At 50.9% G+C, this 17430-nt stretch overlaps 1 protein-coding gene across 1 annotated transcript; it reads left to right on the forward strand.

Annotated features, from left to right (window-relative positions):
• Positions 1-700: 700 nt before the first annotated feature.
• On the forward strand, positions 701-15404 carry LOC140912460 (membrane-spanning 4-domains subfamily A member 15-like). Its single transcript, XM_073346891.1, has 7 exons — positions 701-801; positions 3113-3279; positions 5030-5149; positions 7846-7902; positions 9021-9173; positions 10996-11115; positions 11565-15404. Exons 2-7 carry the CDS (start codon positions 3124-3126, stop codon positions 11571-11573), a joined length of 615 nt encoding a protein of 204 aa, XP_073202992.1. The 5' UTR covers positions 701-801; positions 3113-3123; the 3' UTR covers positions 11574-15404.
• The last annotated feature ends 2026 nt before the right edge of the window (positions 15405-17430 follow it).

The raw sequence follows: 17430 nt of genomic DNA on the forward strand, positions 1-17430 counted from the left end.
TTGCAAATAGACATCCACTGAGAGGCGCACAACACACAAATGGCCAGACAGGGAAATAGGTGTCTATTACCTCCTGTCTGAAAGGAACATCTCCGAGGTATGTCACTGCCTGGTGATCGGCCTTAACTCCAAGACCTTAAGAACATAATTTTTATTATAGATACATGACTCTTTAAATATTACCTGTATGTACATTTCACAATGACTGTGACAATCAGTAGGCTACTGGCTCTTGATAGAGACCTCACATGCCACCCTTCGGTGAGCTATTATGCAGGTAGCCAACCCAGGGAATCCCTATGCTGCCCTGTGCCCTCTGCCAGCTGACATCAAGGGCTCCCTGGTCACAGGGCACATGCTGTATACAGAAGATCTACTGGGGATACAGAGGGGCCTTCAAGTGCCCAGGGCTGTGCATACTTCATGAAGATACAGAGTAATTCACATTATTTTCTCCCTGCGCATGGTCTCTGTCTCCGGTCCATGTTGTCTCTCTTACAGGCACCCAGATCCACAGAGGTGGACAGATCCTCCCTCTCGCCGCCCCCTTTCCTCCCCAGCTCTGGGAAACAGGCCAGAATGGGAGACTTGGGAAACAGGAACCCTCCCATACGTCCACAAACAAACTTCCTGTCAGTGCAGAGCTGCCAGAATGGCAATGAGTTCCTCTGACAGGCTCCCTGCATTCCCGCCCACCCTTGGACTCTGGCCAACAATCTGGGGAAAGCTGCCAAGGCAGAGAGAACCCGAGGCTTGCACAACACAACACACGGCGTCCCACCAGCCAAACAGCTAGGCAGAGTAAGTGAAGGCAGTGGGTCAGCCCCCTGCATTCCCCCTGACAGACACTCACTGAGGCAGGGAGACCCTGGGGATGGGGGGCTGTGGGGAGTGGGAGATCCCCAAGGGGCTGGGGGGAGATTGTTAGATTGATGGGGGAGAGTGGGAGATCCCCAAAGAACTGGGGGATGATTATTAGATTGGGGGGGGCTGTGGGGAGTGGGAGATCCCAAGGGGCTGGGGGGAGATTGTTAGATTGATGGGGGGGGAGTGGGAGATGCCCAAGGAACTGGGGGGGCAATTATTAAGTTGGCAGGGGGCTGTGGGGAGTGGGAGATCCCTGAGGAACTGGAGGTGATTGTTAGGTTGGGGGGTAGGGGGAGGGGAGTGGGAGATCCCCAAGGAACTGGGGGGCAATCGTTAGATTGGCACTTGCATTGTGGTAGTTTTGAATCCATCAAGAGTTCTGAACAACTGGAGTCAAAATGTGTCTCTGCCAATTTCCTTCTCTCTGTTTTTTTCTGAGTCCATCATTTCATTTCTTCCTCCATCCTCCTTATTCCCCTGTGTGCTTCTCTCTTCCCCCTCCCTTTTATCTTTCCTCTTCCTCCTCTGCACCTCTTACTCTATCCCTACCTCCCATAGGGAGCTCGCCCTGGGATCTGGTCTCCTAAATACTTTGTCCCCCCTCCTCACTTTTTGTCCTTCCCTTTGTTTCCTTTTCCCTCCCTATAGCTTTTCTACTGTATCTTCCCCTCCACACCAATTCTGTTTTTCCCTCTCTCACTCTCTCTCTTCCTGTAAAAAGAAAAGGAGGACTTGTGGCACCTTAGAGACTAACAAATTTATTTGAGCATAAGCTTTCATGAGCTACATCCGATGAAGTGAGCTGTAGCTCACGAAAGCTCATGCTCAAATAAATTGGTTAGTCTCTAAGGTGCCACAAGTACTCCTTTTCTTTTTGCGAATACAGACTAACACGGCTGCTACTCTGAAACCTCTCTTCCTGTTGTTTCATTTCTCACGCTCTCCCCCCTCCCCCCATCTCTGTTTGGTTCTGTTGTTCCCCAGGCCCTGCTTTCTCCCAGCAAATGGAGGGTGTCCTCCTTCCCTGCTTTGGCCTCCTCTCTCTAACCCCCACCCACTCCCTTAGCCTCATCCCCTGGAATTTCTTCTCCCTTTGCCAGGGCAGGGGGAATGTCAGGAAGTAATCCGCATGCTTGGCATGGAGCAATCTTTGAGTGTGTCCATGCTGCTGTCAGAGGTCTGACTGCAGCGCTGTGGCATACCCACACTAGCTTTCATCGAGCTAGCGTGGAACAAAATTGCAGTCAAGATGTGAGCTGTCCAAGCCCGCCCTGGATCCTAGGGACCTACTTGTATTGCTAGTCCACCAGTCTTCACAGCAGTCTACCTGGTGCGGGGCTATTTGCCCCATGACTCCTTTCCCACTCCCTGAAGCCTACAGCCTCATCACTTCCAGGTGCCTGGGACGTAACAGGGGCCAGGATCTGTCCCCACAGAATGCAGCCACAGGACTGGCCTCAATGGCCCCTGCACTGCCTTTCAGTGGAGCCTGTGATTTGCCCCTCCCCTAGCTTCTTCTGGAAACCCTAAGGGGTAAACCACTGGGATCATTGTACATCGAATATCCATGGGACTTCTCCCTGGGGATCCCATAGCAAGCAGACCCCTAGGATCTCCCCTGGGATCCCCCTAGTTAGCTCACCCCTGGGATCTCTCCCCTGGGATCCCCTTGGCCAACAGGCCCCTGGGATCTCTCCCGTGGGGTTCGCTTAGCAAACAGGCCCCTGGGATCTCTCCCCTGGGATCCCCTTGGTGAACAGGCCCCAGGGATTATCTCCCCTGGGATCCCCCTCATGAGCAGGCTCCTGAGACCTCTCCTCCAGGATTCCCTTAGCGAGCAGGCCCCTGGGGTCTTTCCTCTGGGATCCCCTTAGTGAGCAAGCCCCTGGGGTCTCTCTCTGGGATTCCCCTAGCAAGCAGGCCCCTGGGGTCTCTCCTCTGGGATCCCCTTAGCGAGCAGGCCCTGGGGTCTCTCCTCTAGGAGCCCCTTAGCCAGCAGGTCCCTGGGATCTCTTCCATGGGAACCCCTTAGCGAGCAGACCCTGGGATGCCCATAGCAAGCTCCCCCCTCCTCTATAGGCTATTTGTCTGAAGGGATTCCCCAGCTAGGAAGGAGTCGGCTGTCCCATTCCATTGGCAGGAAGTGGAGGATTCTCCTCTGCCTAACTCCCGCAGTGGGGAGCTGCCATTCCTCTGCCCCGGCCTTGTCCTGCTATTGACCCCAACTTCCCCATTCTCTCCACAGCTGGCACCGAAATGGCAGCAACAGTGACAGAATCCGGGGGGATGAAGGTCATCACAGAGGTCATCCCGCAGACTGACCCCCGGGCTGCACAGCTGGACTCAACGGCTCCACAGCCCAGCTCCTCCCAGGTCAAAGGCTTCAGGAAGGCACAGCCCAAGGCACTGGGGGTGAGGGTCTGACATCTCTGCTGGATGAACGAAGGGGAACTGAGAGTGACCCACCCCCGCACAGTGCACTTAGTGAGGGGCAGTGGGGCTCTTCCCCTTGGGTCACTAGGAAACTAATGGACTCTCCTTCCCTTCACTTGCAAGGATGCTGTGGGTGAGGCCTAGAGGAGCAAGAATTAACTCTTCACTGGGTGTGGGGGGGGGGTGGCTTAGAATTGGAACCCGCGCCCTGCACATTCAGCCCTTGCCTGGCTGCTGAGATGGCCCAACAAGGGGCTCAGCTAGCACCAGCTGAACTGTAAGCGTCACCCCCCACTGGACGGTCACGTAGCCCCTTGCATCCCTAAAGATTCCACGCTGCAGCTCCAGCCACTGAAATGCAGCCACCTCTGGGGTGACACACAGCAACTGTGCAGCAGCCATATGCAAGTGAAACAGCGGGAGGGAAATTTGAGGAAGGCAGTGAGTAATTCCATGAGCCAGGATGCCACATCTAACCTCCCCCTTTGGCATCTTAAAAGACCATGTGTGACCTCAGTTTTATCTCTGCTCCAACAGGCAAGTGCCCCACTTACCCTAGGGAGCAGGTCTGGACCTAACCCCAAGTGAAGAACCCCCCTATTGCATCACCAGCCTCCCACAGTGCTATTAACACAGCCTGAGCCCCGTTTAGCTGGCGAGAGCTGGCAAGAGCACACCACGGAGTGCTATAGCTGCAGGGTTTCCTAGCTTAACAGCTTCCTGGCATTCAAAGGCATAAACATCTCCCCGTATGCCCAGAAAAATGCTGGCCAGCCAGACAATGTAAGTCAGAGAGGATTATCTCCATGGGAGGATTTTGGTGCCTCAACCCAGCTGATTTCCCCCATCTGCTCTCATTCTGCTGATAAGTTTAGGTCCTGGGGCTAACCTAAGGGCTGCCGCTGAGCATGTGTGTCTCAGACACTGTGGGTCATCAGGAGACGAGCTCCTCCAGGAACGGAGATCTCAAGAGGCGATGTGAGAGGAGTCGCAATTTGTTCCCCGGGTGGGGTGGGGGGAGAGAAAACAGAAAATAATGACAATGGCAGCAGTGAGGATGCAGCTGCTGTTCATAACGGTAGTGGGGATGGTAAAGACGATGGTTAGCATTGATGGTGGGGGTAATGGCAGTGATGATGTTGGCAGGGTGATGGGGTGATGGTGATAATGTTGGTGGGGGTGGTGGGAGTGATGATGATAATTGCAGGGTGATGGGGTTGTCAGAGGTGATGGTGGTGATGATGTTAGCCGGATGATGGGGTTGATGATGTTGGCAGTGTGATGGGGTGATGATATTGATGGAATTAGTGATGGGATTAGTGGGGTTAATGGTGAGGGTGATGAGGTTGGTGGGGCTGATGGCAGTGATGATGTTGGCAGGGTAATGGGGTGAGGAGGTTAGTGGGGGTGATGGCGGTGATGGGGTTGACGGGGTGATGGGGTTCGCAGGGTGAGGGGGTTGGTGGGGCTGATGGCAGTGATGATGGTGGGGATGATGAGGTTGATAAGGGTGATGGCGGTGATGGGGTTGGCGGGGTGATGAGATTGGCAGTGATGATGATGGTGGGGTGATGATGTTAGCAGGGTAATGGGGTGATGGCGGGGTGATGGAGGTAATGATGTCAGTGGTGATGGCTATGGTGATAACAGTGATGCCATAGATCATGGTAATGCTGCTGCACATATTGTGTATAAGTAACACCAAGCTCCATCTCCTCTTCCCCTCTAGGCCATACAGATCGTATCTGGTTTCACGCAGATCTCCTTTGGGATTGCCTTGATGGTAACTGAATTCCCAGCCCCAGCCCTCACTGTGGCCAGCGGAGTCTACTTTTGGATCGGCTTCCTGGTAGGCACAGCCAGCTCCGGGAGTGAGAAGCTCAGCCCTTTGATCCAGTTTCGGGGCGGCAGGGGGGTGTCTCAACAAATTTGCTCTGGGATATGCCCTGAACTCTGGCACAGAAGGCAGTGAGCATAGCCAGGCAGGCTTTCAGAATAACAGGGAGTGTGCTATGCACTGAGCCCTTGGGAGGGGCGGAGAAGGTGGTGGTAACCCTGCAAATGCTTTCAGGGTGGACTCACTCCCCCTAGGATGGGTCCGTTTGCTCAACCTGTGGCAGCTCCATCAGGCCCCACCATGGTGCAGGGTCACGGCATGCAGATGTGCAGGACCCTGGGCCAGCATGCCATCATCAGCGCTCACACACATTTTGGGATGCAGGCCTGCAAATGAGGCTCATGGAAATGTGGGGCATTTCCCTGAATGCTGGGGCAGACTGGCAACCCTACCCCTATGACATTGCTCTGCCCCAATCCTGCCCCAGATCAGATCCATCCCCCCACCCCCACACTCCTCAGGCTGGTGTGAGGGTGGGGTTCAGTCTGTTAGTTTTCACCCCACAATCACCGCTCCGACGGAGAGGCCCCAGCTCTGGCAGGGAAGAACTCTCGGATATGATGGAAATTCACCCCTACATTCAATCAGGCTCCACTGTGTGTACACCCCAGTCTGGGAGATGGTGGATATTTGCCTCCCGCCGGTGGCTGCGCCCCATAAGACACTACTGAAACTGATGCAGCCATCAGCAGGGGACTAAATTGGCCCTTATTCTTAGATCAAGAGGCTCATGCAATTCTCTCTCTGAGTCCCAAGCTCAGGGTCAGCTACCTGTGCATAAAGAAAAGGAGTACTTGTGGCACCTTAGAGACTAACCAATTTATTTGAGCATAAGCTTTCGTGAGCTACAGCTCACTTCATCGGATGCATACTGTGGAAAGAGTAGAAGATCTTTTTATAAACACAAAGCATGAAAAAATACCTCCCCCCACCCCACTCTCCTGCTGGTAATAGCTTATCTAAAGTGATCACTCTCCTTACAATGTGTATGATAATCAAGGTGGGCCATTTCCAGCACAAATCCAGGGTTTAACAAGAACGTCTGGGGGGGAGAGGGAGTAGGAAAAAACAAGGGGAAATAGATTACCTTGCATAATGGCTTAGCCACTCCCAGTCTCTATTCAAGCCTAAGTTAATTGTATCCAATTTGCAAATGAATTCCAATTCAACAGTCTCTCGCTGGAGTCTGGATTTGAAGTTTTTTTGTTGTAATATCACAACTTTCATGTCTGTAATCGCGTGACCAGAGAGATTGAAGTGTTCTCCGACTGGTTTATGAATGTTATAATTCTTGACATCTGATTTGTGTCCATTTATTCTTTTGCGTAGAGACTGTCCAGTTTGACCAATGTACATGGCAGAGGGGCATTGCTGGCACATGATGGCATATATCACATTGGTGGATGTGCAGGTGAACCAGCCTCTGATCGTGTGGCTGATGTGATTAGGCCCTGTGATGGTGTCCCCTGAATAGATATGTGGACACAGTTGGCAACGGGCTTTGTTGCAAGGATAGGTTCCTGGGTTAGAGGTTCTGTTGTGTGGTATGTGGTTGCTGGTGAGTATTTGCTTCAGGTTGGGGGGCTGTCTGTAGACAAGGACTGGCCTGTCTCCCAAGATTTGTGAGAGTGTTGGGTCATCCTTCAAGATAGGTTGTAGATCCTTAATAATGTGTTGGAGGGATTTTAGTTGGGGGCTGAAGGTGACGGCTAGTGGCATTCTGTTATTTTCTTTGTTAGGCCTGTCCTGTAGTAGGTGACTTCTGGGAACTCTTCTGGCTCTATCAATCTGTTTCTTCACTTCCGCAGGTGGGTATTGTAGTTGTAAGAATGCTTGACAGAGATCTTGTAGGTGTTTGTCTCTGTCTGAGGGGTTGGAGCAAATGCGGTTGTATCGCAGAGCTTGGCTGTAGGCAATGGATTGTGTGGTGTAGTCAGGGTGAAAGCTGGAGGCATGTACGTAGGAATAGCGGTCAGTAGGTTTCCGGTATAGGGTAGTGTTTATGTGACCATCGTTTATTAGCACTGTACTGTCCAGGAAGTGGATCTCTTGTGTGGACTGGACCAAGCTGAGGTTGATGGTGGGATGGAAATTGTTGAAATCATGGTGGAATTCCTCAAGGGCTTCTTTTCCATGGGTCCAGATTATGAAGATGTCATCAATATAGCGCAAGTAGAGTAGGGCATACAGGCTTTAGGCTTCTGTCCAACTGTCAGGGAGGCAATGGATCCAGGTGGTGACATGGAGGGAAAGCAAATCCTATCTGGAGAACTTCACAGCTACCCTGCCATACGGAAACGCCCAGCAGATTGCACTGTGGCTCCGGACAATGAGCCTTTGGCTTCTGAGAATTTGGGAAAATCCCAGCTCCTCTGGGCTGCTTTGCAGTGGGATAAAAGGAGAGGGAGTCCCATGAGATGGGACTTGAGAGCCTGTGAGACCTCAATCCCACCATTAATCTCCCGAAACCTGAATTTGGGTCTCTTTACACCTCGATCCTAGTGACAATCTCGTGTCATCTTCTGGGGCAGGGCTTTCATGGCCCATAATCCTGTGGGGTTCATTCCACCCAGTTCCAACGTGTGCGTGATTTTGAGTGGGATGGGAACCTGCCGATAACTCTTCCCCATTTGCTGTTCCCTGGGCAGCTTGTGTCCTCGGGATCCGTGCTGGTGGAGACTGAGAGAAGAGAAAGCATCTGGCTGGTAAATATCCTCCAAGCATTTTCGTTCATGGGAGTGGGACTGGTGCGTGGCTGCACTCCAGCTAGCCACAGTGGCTGATGGCACCTAGGAGGCCCTACGTAGCCTGGATGCAAATTTCAGAAGCCCTGAGCCTGCTTTAACTCAGTCCATTTCTACACTGCAACTGGGAGGTGGGATTCCCAGCTCAGGCATGTGAACATGCGCTAGCTCTGCAGTGTGGCCATGGCAGCATGGGTGGTGGCCCCGAGTACAACCCTGTCCAAGATCTTAAGTACATACTCAGGTTACCTGGCTCGTGCTGTTGAGGCCAGCACCGCTAGTTTTAGGTGTTAGCTTGAGCAGAGCTTGCATGTGCATGTCTACCTGAGCTGGGAGTCACACCTCCCAGCTGCTGTGTAGATGGACCCTTACACTAGGGGCTGGGATGTGTGAGGGTGGCTTTAACCACATTTGCCCAACCCTCTCCATTCCTGCATCCGCCTGAATGAAGATTTAGGCCCATGGACTTTGCTGGGAGTTGATGGGGCTCTGAGCATCACAAAATGGGGCCCTAGGACTCTAATACCACAACTGCATAATGATTCAGCCCCATCACCCCCTGCTGGACCAGATACGCTGTGTCCTCCAAGGCAACGTGCTCAGACTCCATATGACCAGCACGGGAAGTCCATTCCAGACCCCAGAGCTGCCCCACGTAGGCCACTCAGCCACAGCTGTTTCATCCCATGGACTGTTGGCTCAGGTGCCTCAGCTGATGGGCCCTTAGAGATTACACCCATATTATAAATGTGCCATGAGGATGGCTTTTTAGTTAAGGCTTTGGCCTGGGCGGTCTAGAGAGCTGGCTTCTTTTCCCAGTCCTGCCAGAGATTTGACCTCAGGCAAGGCACCGAATGTCTCTGTGCCCCATTTCTACACCTGTAGAGTGGGAGGCGGGAGACGGGGCTTGTAACAGTTCTTTCTGCCTAGTCTGTTTGGACGGTAAGACCTTTGGGGTAGAGATGCCTTTTGCTGTGCCCATGGGGCTCCCATCGCACTGGGACACTGATCTCGGTGAGTGCTGTAACGATTGCAGATGTTGTGCTCTGCTCTCCTCTAATTGGCTGTGATTGATCCAGGTGAAAGTCTGCTACATTATCAGCGGCCTGGTCATCCTGGCTACCCTGGCGGCCATGATCATTCACAGCGTGGAGATGGGCCAAGACATCCCGTGGTGCAGCATACTTGAGGGCAACAAAATGACCCTGCTGAACTGCTCCCAATCTGTCTACGTGGGTACCTCTTCCACGCCGCCTGCTCCTGCAGCAATCCACAGCCTCTTTGAAGGGGTCTGACTGGGTCTAGCACTTCAGGGGACCTGGGATCATCCCTCTCAGGACCCACTGGCTCCGCAACATGGGAATAGAAACTCAGCAAGGGGCAACGAATCCATCTGTTCACCTGGTTGGGGGGGGGGTTTCAATCAAACAAGAGCGGTGGGAAGCTGTAGTAGTTATTCACTAGACCAGGGTGGGTCAGGAGACCTCAGCTCTGTCACTGACTTGCTCTGCAACCCCACTCTGTGCCTCAGTTTCCCCATCTAGGAAATGGGGCTAATAGTGCCTTCCTCGGGTGGGTTGGCCATCAGAATGTTTGTGAAGCCCTTTGAGAGGCTCAGATGCAAGCGGTGCTGCCAACTCTTGCAAGTCTATTTGAGTTGCACAATATTTGGTGTTTTTCTTAAAGTCCCAGCTCCTGGATTAGGCTGATTAGGTGAGACTCTCAGCTGCTGTTTAAAACCAAAAAAAAGTAAGGTTCCTCCAGCCTCCTGGCTGTGGGGAACCAAAAGGCAAATAAAATGAACCCCATGTTTGTTTTTATTTCTGTTTTAATCTCATGATTTTTACACCAAACTTGCAACCCTTTGAGGCCTGACTCATGATTTTTGCTTGCTTGAGACTGGCAATAAGTAGGGTGAGGTTCTTTTATGGGGTGCCTCTACAACAGCAGCATTGCCCCAGAGCTAGGTGGGGCCCACACTGAGATCTGCTACAAATCAGCACCCTGAGATTTAAAGAGACCAGTCTTTCTTTGGCCGGCCAGTATAATGATACCATCAGTATGTAGCCCGGAATGGGGACTGGATCACCCAGGAGCTGTACAGCCTTATGGGAGGAAGCTCAGGAGTGGGTGTAGAGTCAGTGTGTGGGTGTTATGGGTCCCCATAGCACCTGGTGCACAGCAGCTACTGGCTCTTTAGCTCAACCTGTAAAGACTCAATAATTTAGGTCTAGGGGTCCCCGGTTCAGTTCCCCAAGGGGCTAGCCAAGATGGTGGCTGATCCCCTACAATATAAAGTGACTGCTTGTAATTTTAACACCGTTTCCAATACACCACACTCCAGAGGCTCCCTGGTGCGCCAGCCAAGATGGCAGCCATCACAATGGTCGTAGTGAGAGGAACAGTACAGAGACTATGCTTTTAATGCGTGGCCTTTACGGGGCCCATATTGTGCCATGATAAGCTGCAGCCCCCTTGGCCTGCCCCGATCCAACACAATGCTCCCCGCTTCCCCCTTCCTGCCCTCCATCCTGTTGCCAAACCCCCTTCCCTCAAAAATGCTAGGTGGATCACTGAAATCTACCTGGGACACCATGGGTGTGACCTGGCCCAGGGCCCTGCAAAGCTATGAGTGTCTCTGGTGAGCTTCACTGCCCCAAGTGAGAACAAGGGGCAGGAGAAGAGCCAGAGATGAAGGAGGGACAGGGAGCTAGACTCTGAAACAAGATAGGCTCTGCCCAGCTCAGCCCTGGGAGGAGAAGGGATTCCCTTTGGCTGTACTGGGAGAGTCACTGCCTAATGCAGCCAATTTGAGTCCTAGCTAGTGCCACGCAGGACCCAACACATAGTATGTCTGTCCACTGGATGGCTGGGCCCCCTTGCCATGCCCTGCCCCCTATCAGGGCATGTGCAGAGAGGAGAGCTTGGGCAGTCCTCACCTGCTCGCTGTGTAGTAATGACACTTCCCAGCTGGGGGACAGGCCTCCCCTGGGGCGAGGTGGCTCCATGCAGTGGGATTGCTGGATGACCTCACCTGGGCTTTCTTCCCCACAGATTCTGAGTCACGGGATTAACTCAGTGTTCATCCTGCTGTGCCTGCTGGAGCTGTGCACGGCCATCGCCGCCCTGGTGTTCGGACACAAGGCCATGAAACAGCAGGACTACACACGGATGGTGAGGCTGGAGCACAGACACACTCCCTGCCGCACAACCCTGGAGCAATTGCGCGCAAACCGTGCTCCTCACCTCGGCCTGATCCATAGCCCATTGACATCAGCAGCAAGACTCCCATTGCCTTAGCCCTGGAGAGACCTCCTGCCTCATTGCTCTGACAATGGAGCCACCAGCTGAGCCCTCATGGACGTCAGTGAGGGTTTGTCCAGAGATTTCAATTGGAGCAAGGTCAGATCCCCTTGACCCCGTTCCTTGGGGAAAGGGGAATTCATTGCCCATGTTGGACCAGTCCAGCGCTTTACCTCTATGTTGATCCACCAATGGATTCTAATCCTGCCCTGGATGAACCACTGTCAGAAAAGGCAGAGGAGGGGAGGGGTCGAATGCCAGTTTTCAGTGTGATCCTGATGAGATGGAAAGGTAAATTCTGTTCTCTGATTATTCCCCAGGTGCTGTGATGGAACAGAGGCCAGCTCTGCTCCTCCCACCCCCAGGTGCACTGAGAACATGACAGAGATTTCCCACACTGGAGCCACAGCAACATGGACCCTTGGCCACATCTTCACTTTCCCAGGCAGGATGGCAGAGGGAGCAAACTCTGAGCCCCAACATCTCCTGCAGCCCACCTACCCCCCCTTCTGTGTCTAGGGGATAGGGGCGAATGCTGAGCCAGACACCACTATTCCTGAGCCCCCCAACTGAGAGATGAGAGCAGCTTTAACGCTCAAACTATCCCCTGACTTTCCCCAGAAACTCTCCTGTCTGTAACCTACTGCAGCCCATGACCTCTCTCAGGACCCTACTCACAGAATCCCCTCATGGACTCTGACCCCTGAACTTCCCCCCTCCCTCCTGACACTAGCAGGCAGGAGTTAACTCTGATTTTTTGCACCTCAAAGCCCTCCCCTGACTCCCAAACGCTCCAGCCTGTATGGGGATGGTGAAAATAAACTGACCCCCACACACCTTCCCTGGCCCCTCAAACTCGCCAGTCAGTAATGGGAGAGGAGATGGAATGAGACTGAACCCAGGGCCCCCTCTCCCCTCAAATCCTCCTATGATCCCTAGAATTCTCTGCAACCAGAGCAAAAGACAGCAAACTCCAAAGCCACTCCTTCCATCCTGCTCACGCCTCTCCCCCAGTTCCACAAACCCTCCGGTCTGCACAGGCAAACAAGATGGATGGGGAAAGCAGTGGGAGTCAACAGGATTATGGAGTAGAAGATGACCTTTTTCTTGGTCTTTGCCCCCTGGTTCCCTCACACAACTTAATTGCACCAAGACAGAGAGTGGGGGTCTGTTTAATTTTTTTTATTTGTGTTGCAGTAAAGGAGTGCAGTAAGCCAGGGGCTATAGATAGAAGGTAACAGATTTTGTATATATACAGATATATAACAGATATAAACACATCTATTATGTGATGGAACATACAGGGCAGCGCGTGATATAAAAAAACCAAACCACTAAAGACATGACACCCTGATTGTCCCCAAACAGAGCAGTGATGCCATGATCTCCATGTAAATGCCACATTCAGCCCTCATGTAGCTCCTGATGTCTTCGGCTTCCACCAAGAACTTGGCCCTTTTGTCTCCTGAAAATCCTCACTTGTTCTCCCTTCATGTTGTATTATCCATCCAGACCACATGTTTTATGGACCAGCCCTTAGCACTTGTGTTCTTTGCTGATTTCCAAGTCCTTAGAATGATTTCTTCAGCCACTGCTGATACTCTCAAACTACATATTTCTGAGGGGAAGTCAAACCCTTAGCAGTCTTCAGGACTTATAGAATAAAGTTCTTAGGACTGCCAGGGTTACTGCTGTTTAGAATCACATTCACTCACCCCCTAACTTCTTTCCAATCTTCTTTGGCTTTATGGCAGCTCTTTCATTCTGAGGATCATGTCATAAAAGAAAGATCTTCTCACTGATCCCCCTTCACTTCCAGTATCCCAGTTGTCTTCCAGTACCTCACCTCTCCCATTGCTTGGATCTTAAAATGTCTCATTTTGTAACCTGCCAGGAAGGATTCAGTAGGCCACAGTGGGAAAGTCACACCTCTAGGGCTATATAAATGTATCAGGTTCCCTTCATACCTCCAGCAAGAATCCACCTCTTGTGTGTATTGCCAGGTTCATTCTACTGGGTACCATGCAAATGCTAAAGATGATTTTTTTTATTTTTTGCTATATTAACCTGAGCTTACAGTATTATTATAACAAATGTTCCCACAGAATGTTATGTCTATCTACATCCCTATCTGTCCATTCGAAACCAAGCTTACCTCTCGAATTTGAGAAGTGGTCGCTAGAGGTTAGAACCTTACCAGTCTGGATTCTGAGTGGTACTGACTAGAGCTGGTCAAGAATTTTTCAGCAAAAAAAATTTTTTTTTGTGTGTGTGGAAATGCCAATTCACTGAAACCAAAACGGTTTGTGGGAAAAGGGTGGTTTTGAGGAACTTCTTGTTTTGAAAAATTTTGGGACAAAAGAGTTAGAATTTTATTTTTGAAACAAAAAAAATAATTTTTTTCAATGCAAAACTAGTTTTTGTTTAGAAATCTATGCTAATGATAGGGGGGGAAAGTTAATTTAAAAAGATAAAAATCAAAATTAAATGTTTTGATCGATCGAAACTAAAAAAAATTTCAGATTTTTCAGTTTGCAAATTTTTTTGAGATTTTGACATTTCATCCCAATTTGGGCCAAGAAAAATCTCAAAAATTTTATCCAGATGGGAACTGTTTTCTACCCAGTTTTACTACTCAGTACTCACAGTTCTAGTTGACTGCACTGGGCACTGCAGATATTCAGTGCCGCTTAGGGTCAGCTGTTAGGCAATGACAGCAGAAAAGTATTATATAGACCGGATCAGAACACCAGAATTTGTCCCATGGATCTTTCCACAGGAAAAATTGTGTTTTGAAATTTTCCCATTAGAAAATGTTGGTTTTCTGTGGGGCATTTCAAAACAAAATTAGTGTGGTTTTTTTTGCTTTAGTTTTGAAATGCCACTTTGAAACAAAACAACAGAGATTTATTGTTGCATTTCAAAATGTAGATTTGAAATTAAAAATTTCAATGTATTTCAATTTAAACTTTCATTTCAGCTTTTGAAAACTGGAGAAAATGGGGTAGTTACCCTCCACTCCCTTTTTTCACTTTTTCCAGTGAAGAAAAATGGGGAACAAGTTGAGAAAAGTAAAAATACAATTAAACACTTGTTCACACTTTTTTTCAGTTATAAAAGAAATTACAAATTAGAGAAAGTAGCACTTTTAATGACTTTTTAAAAAAACTTTTTTCATATCTTTTCAGTTCAAAAAAGCTAAAAAGTGTGAAAGAGCTTTTCACTTTTTTAACTCTTCCAAGTTGGAAGAAGTTTAAAAAAGGGAGCGGGGGGGGGGGATTTCAACAACTTTTTTTGCTTCCTCCATTGAAAAAAACAAAGAGGAGAAAGTCACTGAATGAGGAACTTCCAAAACATCCCCAAACCCAAAGGAAAAAACTGAACTTTTTCAGTATCCGAAACAAAACAACATTTTAAGTCAAAAATTAAAGAATAAATGTTCCTTTAGTTGTGGAATGTCAACAAAAAGGCTTATTGCAAAATGTCACTTCAAAATACCCTGGACATTTATTCCTTAGGAAAAGGCTTGTTTACATAAGAAAACTGACCAGAATAATTATTTCAGAATAGCTCCTCATCTGGACATTCTATTCCAGAATAAAAGTCACTTTACTCCAGAATGTGCTTTCAAAATGGAGTAACTTATTCTGGAATGAAATCACTTTTATTCTGGAATAGAGCGTCCAACTATTCTGGTCAATATGGTGCTGACAAACTGTAACATAAGAGAATCAAGAAAGTGGTGACAATACAAACCGCTAAACAGTTTTACATACACCAGTACAGAGGAAACTGGGTGAACTTCTCTGGTCTATGTTCTATAGAAGGTCAGACTAGAATGGTCTAATGGCACCTTCTGGCCTTAACAGCTATGAATCTCAATCTCTGGAAAATGAGGTCCATGGGACACTCTGCCTTGTTTAAAATGGTAAACGGGCCAGCTTCAGGATTCTGCTTAGAGCTCACACCTTTTCTTGTATCAATCACACAATGAATGTCTTTTCTGCATATAACCAGCACATGGCAATATCAGCGTTAGCGCTGAAGAGAATAACTGTATAATGCTGCTGTTCTGAACACCTGTGTTCTCATTTCAGTATATACCAGCCTCTCCCCGTGCAATTCCCTTTTCAGATTAAAAGTGATATCATTCTGTGAAATGCTTTGTTCCTCCTTCCCAGCGATGGGGGGAGGTGGCAATGGAGGGAGAGAGAAAGAGGCATGGATGAAGGTGGCAGGGATGGAGGGGAGGGAGGAGGTAGGGATGGAGAGGGTGTGATGTTCCCCTCTGGTGTTAGCCAGACCGGTGATCTGCTAGTCAATCCTTGACTCTGAGAGCCAGCCTTACTCTGCTCTGCTGTGAGAACCCCCACACCTGAGCTGTTCACGCACAGCCTCTGGCATGGCAGCTGCTCCTTGGATTGTGCAACCAAATTACACTAGCCAATATCTCCAGGCCCAGATACAACCCTAGGAACCTCCATCTTGCAGAGTTCAGTTATACCCACTGGACACTGCAAGCTTATAGGAGTTTGTCAATTTAACAAAGAAATTGATATGCACCAGGCTTGTTATCCCAAGGGGAGTCTCTGACATGCTTCAAACCAAACGCACTGCTTCAGAGAGAATAAATAAAAAAAATGATTAACTACAAAGATAGATTTTAAGTGATTATAAATCAAAGCATGACAAGTCAGATTTGGTCAAATGAAATAAAAGCAAAACGCATCCTAAGCTGATCTTAATGCTTTCAGTGTCACCATAACAATGGGGGCCAGGGTCAGTTTTGGGGGGTTCCTCCCCGTTTCAAGGAAGTGTCAATGTCACACACTGGCCTAGCAAAACAATACACTGTGTGCCCCTCACAAACATGGCAGACATCGGGAAGGGGGGGCCTGAGAGCCCATCACAAGTATGGCGGCTGGGGTAGAGGTTTGGGGAGGGTTCCCTCCTTCCCTTTCCTGTAGGGTTGCCAGATGTCCAGTTTCTACCAGAACGCCTGGTCGAAAAGGGACCCTGGCAGCTCTGATCAGCACTGCTGACTGGGCTGTTAAAAGTCCACTTGGCATCAGCAGGGCAGGCAGGCTACCTGCCAGGCTCTCTGCATATCCTGGGAAGTGGCCAGCATGTCTCGCCAGCTCCTAGGCATAGGGGTGCCCGTGGGGGCTCCGTACACTGCCCCTGCCCTGTGCACCGGCTCCACAGCTCCCATTGGCCGGGAACTGCAGCCAATGGGAGCTGCGGGGGCAGCGCCTGCAGGCACAGGCAGTGCATGGAACTACCAGTGGCCGCTATTCTGCCTAGGAGTCGAAGGGACACGGTGCTGCTTCCCGGGAGCCGCCTGAGGTAAGCACCACCCTCACCCCCCAACACTCCCACCCTCTGCCTCAGCCCAGAGCCCCCTCCTGCACCCCAAACTCCTCATCCCAGCCCCACCCCAGAGCCCGCACCCCAGCTGGAGTCCTCACCCCCCCCCACGCTCCCACCCTCTGCCTCAGCCCAGAGCCCCCTCCTGCCCCCCAAACTCCTCATCTCGGCCCCACCCCAGAGCCCGCACCCCCCCATGCTCCCACCCCCTGCCTCAGCCCAGAGCCCCCTCCTGCCCCCCAAACTCCTCATCCCAGCCCCACCCCAGAGCCCGCACCCCAGCTGGAGCCCACACCCCCCATGCTCCCACCCCCTGCCTCAGCCCAGAGCCCCCTCCTGCCCCCCAAACTCCTCATCCCAGCCCCACCCTCACTCTCTGCCTGGTGAAAATGGGAAAGTGAGCAAGGTTAGGAGAGAAAAAGGGGGGAAAGGGCGAGTCCTCGAAAAAGTGGTGGGTAGGGGCGGGACTTCGGGGCAGTGGGCGGAGCAAGGGCGGGGGCAAGGGTGTTCAGGTTTCTGCCGTTAGAAAGTTTCTTTCTGATGCCCCCTCACAAACATGGCGGACGGGGGGCGGGCTCGTCACTGGTTCCCCTCACAAACATGGCGGACGGGGGGCGGGCTCGTCACTGGTTCCCCTCACAAACATGGCGGACGGGGGCGGGCTCGTCACTGGTTCCCCTCACAAACATGGCGGACGGGGGGCGGGCTCGTCACTGGTTCCCCTCACAAACATGGCGGACGGGGGGCGGGCTCGTCACTGGTTCCCCTCACAAACATGGCGGACGGGGGCGGGCTCGTCACTGGTTCCCCTCACAAACA

Source organism: Lepidochelys kempii, chromosome 6 (assembly GCF_965140265.1).
Source record: "Lepidochelys kempii isolate rLepKem1 chromosome 6, rLepKem1.hap2, whole genome shotgun sequence".
Taxonomy (NCBI): Eukaryota; Metazoa; Chordata; order Testudines; family Cheloniidae; genus Lepidochelys; species Lepidochelys kempii.

Excerpts from the sequence above, each read along its gene's own strand:
- LOC140912460 (XM_073346891.1), top strand. The coding sequence starts at position 3,124 with ATGGCAGCAACAGTGACAGAATCCGGGGGGATGAAGGTCATCACAGAG. Across the intron at positions 5,150-7,845 it reads ACTTTTGGATCGGCTTCCTG|CTTGTGTCCTCGGGATCCGT; the intron begins GTAGGCACAGCC and ends TTCCCTGGGCAG. Across the intron at positions 7,903-9,020 it reads GAAGAGAAAGCATCTGGCTG|GTGAAAGTCTGCTACATTAT; the intron begins GTAAATATCCTC and ends TGATTGATCCAG.